The sequence below is a fragment of the Lichtheimia ornata genome (assembly GCF_029851405.1).
Source record: "Lichtheimia ornata isolate CBS 291.66 chromosome Unknown scaffold00272, whole genome shotgun sequence".
Taxonomy (NCBI): domain Eukaryota; kingdom Fungi; phylum Mucoromycota; class Mucoromycetes; order Mucorales; family Lichtheimiaceae; genus Lichtheimia; species Lichtheimia ornata.
This window is the reverse complement of record NW_026695591.1, coordinates 2,364-4,789: the sequence shown is the minus strand read 5'-3', so window position 1 is coordinate 4,789 and position 2,426 is coordinate 2,364. Positions and strand designations below refer to the sequence as shown.

General features: G+C 43.4%; 1 protein-coding gene across 1 annotated transcript; it reads left to right on the top strand.

Annotated features, from left to right (window-relative positions):
- Positions 1-1,131: 1,131 nt before the first annotated feature.
- O0I10_013152 (uncharacterized protein) lies at positions 1,132-2,139 on the top strand (the record flags this gene model as incomplete). The annotated part of the gene is made up of 3 exons (XM_058492973.1): positions 1,132-1,377; positions 1,455-1,899; positions 1,991-2,139. The coding sequence occupies 3 exons, from the start codon at positions 1,132-1,134 to the stop codon at positions 2,137-2,139; spliced, it is 840 nt and encodes a 279-aa protein (XP_058336261.1).
- Positions 2,140-2,426: the final 287 nt, after the last annotated feature.

The following is a 2,426-nucleotide window of genomic DNA, read 5'->3' as shown; positions in this document are numbered from 1 at the left end:
GAAAGCACCTTCATCACGCTTGCAGCATAGTAAAAACATAAAGACACGTGTAACTCAGAATTTTACAATCAAGCGTGGGGCCTTTAATAGAACAAAGCTGCTCGCCGGGGTCAAAGCGATCTTGTGTCAAAGTATGAAGTTCCTCGTGGCCATTCCCAGATTCACCCAATGTCGCCACCAACCAAAAAATATTTTTGCTCGTCGTCGAAAAAAAATTCAAGAGGTCGACCCGATCCCAATTTGGCTGGTGGCGACATTGGCCAAATCTGGGAATGGCCACGAGGAACTTCATACTTTGACACAAGATCGCTTTGACCCCGCCGAGCAACTTTGTCCTATTAAAGACCCCACGTTTGATTGTAAAATTCTGAGTTACAAGTCTCTTTATGTTTTTACTATGCTGCAAGCGTGATGAAGGTGCTTTCTCTTAGTGGATGGTGTCGAGAGCACTCCTATAAGCAAGGCGAAGAGCTGAGTGAAACGACACGTGATGTTACACACACGTGTCGTCGACAGGTTGCTGCATGAATGATAATGGTTGCCTTTGGAAGATGGCTAAACAGCATCCGATCGTGAGATGCTATCCATTGTTACAATGATAACGAGTTTATACACACACGGTAGGCATGGCCGAAACCAGCCAGGAACCAACATTTAACTTTATGAATCAATGTTATGACCCAGCCAACAAAATTGGCGGAGATTTTGTGAATCGTCTCTTTGCTTCATACGACGAGTCTCACGGATACTCGCTCCCTCGCGCTCTCTATCTCACACACGCACTCATATTCTATCATACTATAATACACTACGTATCAAATTTTCAGAAACAAGGTTGCATAGGGAAATTAAATGGTTTGGATAAGCTCAATAGGATCCTAGCTATTGTGCATTGATAAATAAACACCCGCTGTTGATGGCTACACAGTCAAAGAAGTAGCTGTCTTAGGTAATCAATCATATTGAATTGAGAATGAATAAGTGGATTACGAATTTTGTTGGCATAAAAGTGATAACCCAATGCCCCAAACTTTGTATAGAAGGGGTAATAATTTGTTTCTGCTGAGACTACAAAAGGAAAAATCATACCTGTCTTCTTACTTTGTTTTTCTTTTTTGCATTGTGAAGAATATGAGCGACAAACAACCTATAGCAATTGTTGGAATAACTGGTAATCAAGCAGGAGCAACAGCCAAGCATCTTTTGGAAAACGGAGCCCATGTCCGTGGTATTGCTCGTGATCCTTCCAAAGCCGTTGAGTGGGTGAATTCAAAGGCGGAGCTGGTCACCGGTAGCATGGAGGACTATGATAGCTTGGTTCAAGCTTTTACAGGTGTCCGTAGTGTCTATTTCGCAACGCCTTTCATAGTTGATGATGTAAGGAAGAAAAATAGGGCTGCCGTCATTCCGCTTTTTTTGTAAGTTGGACTCATTTTCTTCATCACATGGTATAGGCCGAGATACAAATGGGCAAGAACGTGGTGGATGCTGCCAAACAAGCCGGCGTATCACATTTGGTGTTTTCCTCAGTGTGCATTGTTGAAGAGTGTCGCATGGTGCCTCACTGGAACACCAAATACGAGATCGAGCAATACATGCGTGCAAGTGGTATTCCTTTCACGATTGTGCGGCCAGCGTTATTTATGGACAACTTCACATCCACGGGCATGTTTCCCAGCAAAGGGGACAAAATGTGTGGTATGCTGAGCCCCGACAGGAAACAACAGCTCATCAATGTCAATGACATCGGCTATGTGACCTCGACCATCATGTTGAATCCTGAAGCATACATTGGAAAAACCATTGAGCTTGCCAGCGACTATTTATGCGGCAATGAAATGGCTCAAATTCGTAGCAAGCTATTGAATGGCACTGATGGTACCGAAGGTACCTACACAGGTAACTATGCGTGTTCTCTTACTACGGGTTTTTTTTTGGCGGGAGTTGGAAATGGACAATGGCTTGCTGATGACCCACCTTCTTTGCATAGCCATCCATTTCACTGAACCCCATATAAAGGCCATGGTGGACTTTATGGAAACACACGATTATATAGCTGACATCCCCCAGCTCAAAAAGGAATTCCCGAAGTTGCGTACCTGGGAAGAATTCGTCAAAGAAGAACTTGTAGAGAAATAAAAACATGTTCAATTTTATTCAAGTACCCTGTGAGATAGTGTGTGGATGTGTATGAGCGAGGGAGGGAGCGAGAACTGGTATGGAGCGGTACATAAGTGTCCGTGAGACGCAATAGGAGAAAAGAAGGCAAAGCTTATTTTGGATGGCTACCTACTACGTATAAACTTATTATCATTACCATGATGGATAGCCTTTTCATGATTGGATACTGTTTACGCATGTTCCTAAAGTCAATCATCATCATTCATGCAGCGACGCGTGCGTGTAACCACCACGTGCCATTGAAA